Source organism: Penaeus vannamei, chromosome 41, assembly GCF_042767895.1.
Source record: "Penaeus vannamei isolate JL-2024 chromosome 41, ASM4276789v1, whole genome shotgun sequence".
NCBI classification, from domain to species: domain Eukaryota; kingdom Metazoa; phylum Arthropoda; class Malacostraca; order Decapoda; family Penaeidae; genus Penaeus; species Penaeus vannamei.
In genome coordinates, this window is record NC_091589.1 from 16,609,225 (window position 1) to 16,611,282 (window position 2,058).

At 34.5% G+C, this 2,058-nt stretch overlaps 1 protein-coding gene across 1 annotated transcript in view; it reads right to left on the reverse strand.

The window, feature by feature from the left end:
- The window catches only part of LOC138860426 (uncharacterized), a 7,710-nt gene extending 6,036 nt beyond the window's left edge, over positions 1 to 1,674 (reverse strand). Inside the window, exons 1-2 of the mRNA XM_070117956.1 lie at positions 1,405 to 1,674; positions 192 to 429 (exon numbers count right to left, since the gene is read on the reverse strand). Of these exons, the coding sequence (XP_069974057.1) occupies positions 192 to 429; positions 1,405 to 1,454 (288 nt within the window). The 5' untranslated portion in view covers positions 1,455 to 1,674. The remainder of the gene's footprint in view (positions 1 to 191; positions 430 to 1,404) is intronic.
- Positions 1,675 to 2,058: the final 384 nt, after the last annotated feature.

Here is a 2,058-nt window from a genome sequence, read left to right on the forward strand (position 1 = left end):
ATATTAACCCAAATTTCGTGGTGTTTAAGCCCGAATTACCCCGTGTTTTTTTAACTGTGGCCAAGAACCAGCCACTCACCTGGTTTGAATTTAGATATTACAAAGGTTTATTTGATTTTTTCTCTACTTAGCCATAAAGCATGATCAAGCATCATAGTAAACAGCTACAACAAGCCTTGAGGGATACCTACAAGGAGCACTCCTTCGTAATTGAAGCTCGGAAAATCAGGGAAGCTTATATTTTCCATGAGATAAAATGAAATATAAATGCAGCGAGAGGCTTCGGCGTCGCATCTTGTTATCGGCCCCGACGGCTCGGAGGCGAGCGCTCTTCGGCTACTGCGGTTCGGAGCTCCCTTCGTGCGGGCGTTGAGCTGCCTCCGACGGGAATTTATGTCGTTTTTACCACTGCTGTTGCCGTTGTTATTCCTAGTCATTATGATAATAATGGTAGTAATAGTTGTTTTTATCATTCTTTTTATCATCATTTGTTGTGGCCCCCTTTACCGTACAACATTCACTAAATGCTTTTCAGTACGAAGACTTATTATGATTACTTGATGTTCAATTCTTTTCAATAATTATGGTATACTTTAGATAACTTATCGATGTATTTCAAAGTTACAATATTAACTCTATTAATTAGTGTTATTCAAGGATTGTTAAATCTTTATGAAAATCAATACATTTACTAATTAATAATTCATTATCAGTGTTATGTAATAAAATCACAAAATCAAAGATTATATCAACAAAAAACCTATGAGACATTGTTTAGGATCTTGACATTTTACATACACTAGACAGTTATGACTCACTGTTATATAATTATCAGTCACGAAACGATGAAAACAAAATCAACAACATTCAAAATATCTTAATGTACCAAATATTATCAAACAAATTAAAATAATTCTGAAAGCGATTAATTATTTATCTCATATTACACAAAATAATGATTACAAGAAAAGCAAATACTTAATCAAATAGACATACTCTGTGAAATGAATATTATTTTATAAGAATACACTAATAATTAATCTTAATAAGCACAAACTAAATCGTATTTCTATGTTATTACATTAATCAACCACTAAGCAAGAAAATTAATGATTCTGACAAATTCAAATACTTGATAGACAAAAAATCAATCTTAAGCTCTGTCGGACAACAACAGGACTCGTCACTGTCTGCACACTTCCGTTGAGCTATCTATCTTAGAAACACTTAGTTACTTTAGTATACTTACAAAATAAGCTATCTATCGCCATTAAATGTTAATAGAGATACATTTAACACAATATTGCCACATTAGTTAAATTTAATAATCGTTATTTCGTTATATGTTCATACAAAATTTCACTTTCTTAACCCTAATTATGTTAAAAAACAATCCCATTTTACCAGAATGACTCCCATGTTACTGTTTTCCATTTCGAATTCCTGTCCACCATGTTCCATCACGATAGTTCACTAAATTACTTCAAAAGGGCTTCCCGGGCCGAACCACCAAAAAGGACATGGCTACTGGGCGCTACCCCGAGACCTACTCCAACGGTCTCCGTCGCTGGCATCCTTTTATTTTCGATGTGGGGCTCATCCGGTCACGCCCTATGGTGGTATCACTTATTCATTTCTTATCGTTGAAAAGATACATGAAAGAAGACTTTCTGTGTCTCATCAAAATTTTAAAACTATATTTATCACATTTCACTTTTTCTACCTGCCATCCATCTTAATTTCTTGTTCCCACATTGATACACTTTACGATCGGTTGAAACTGCTTGTTATTTCACACTCGTGATTTCTCGCGTGGTGTGTCATACTTTGTCATATCATGTATATGCCGCTTCGGGTCATGGTGCCTCCTTTCCTGTCGACTGCTCAAGTCCGCGTCTTGTCCAGGCTGTTTGCTTTGCCCACACATCCGCTTCTACGCAAATAATGTTCACGTGATGATGATGAATTCCTTCGTGTACCTGCGGCACATTATTGTTATTGTGTTTACAATTATTATTATTATTATTATTATTATTATTATTATTATTATTATTATTA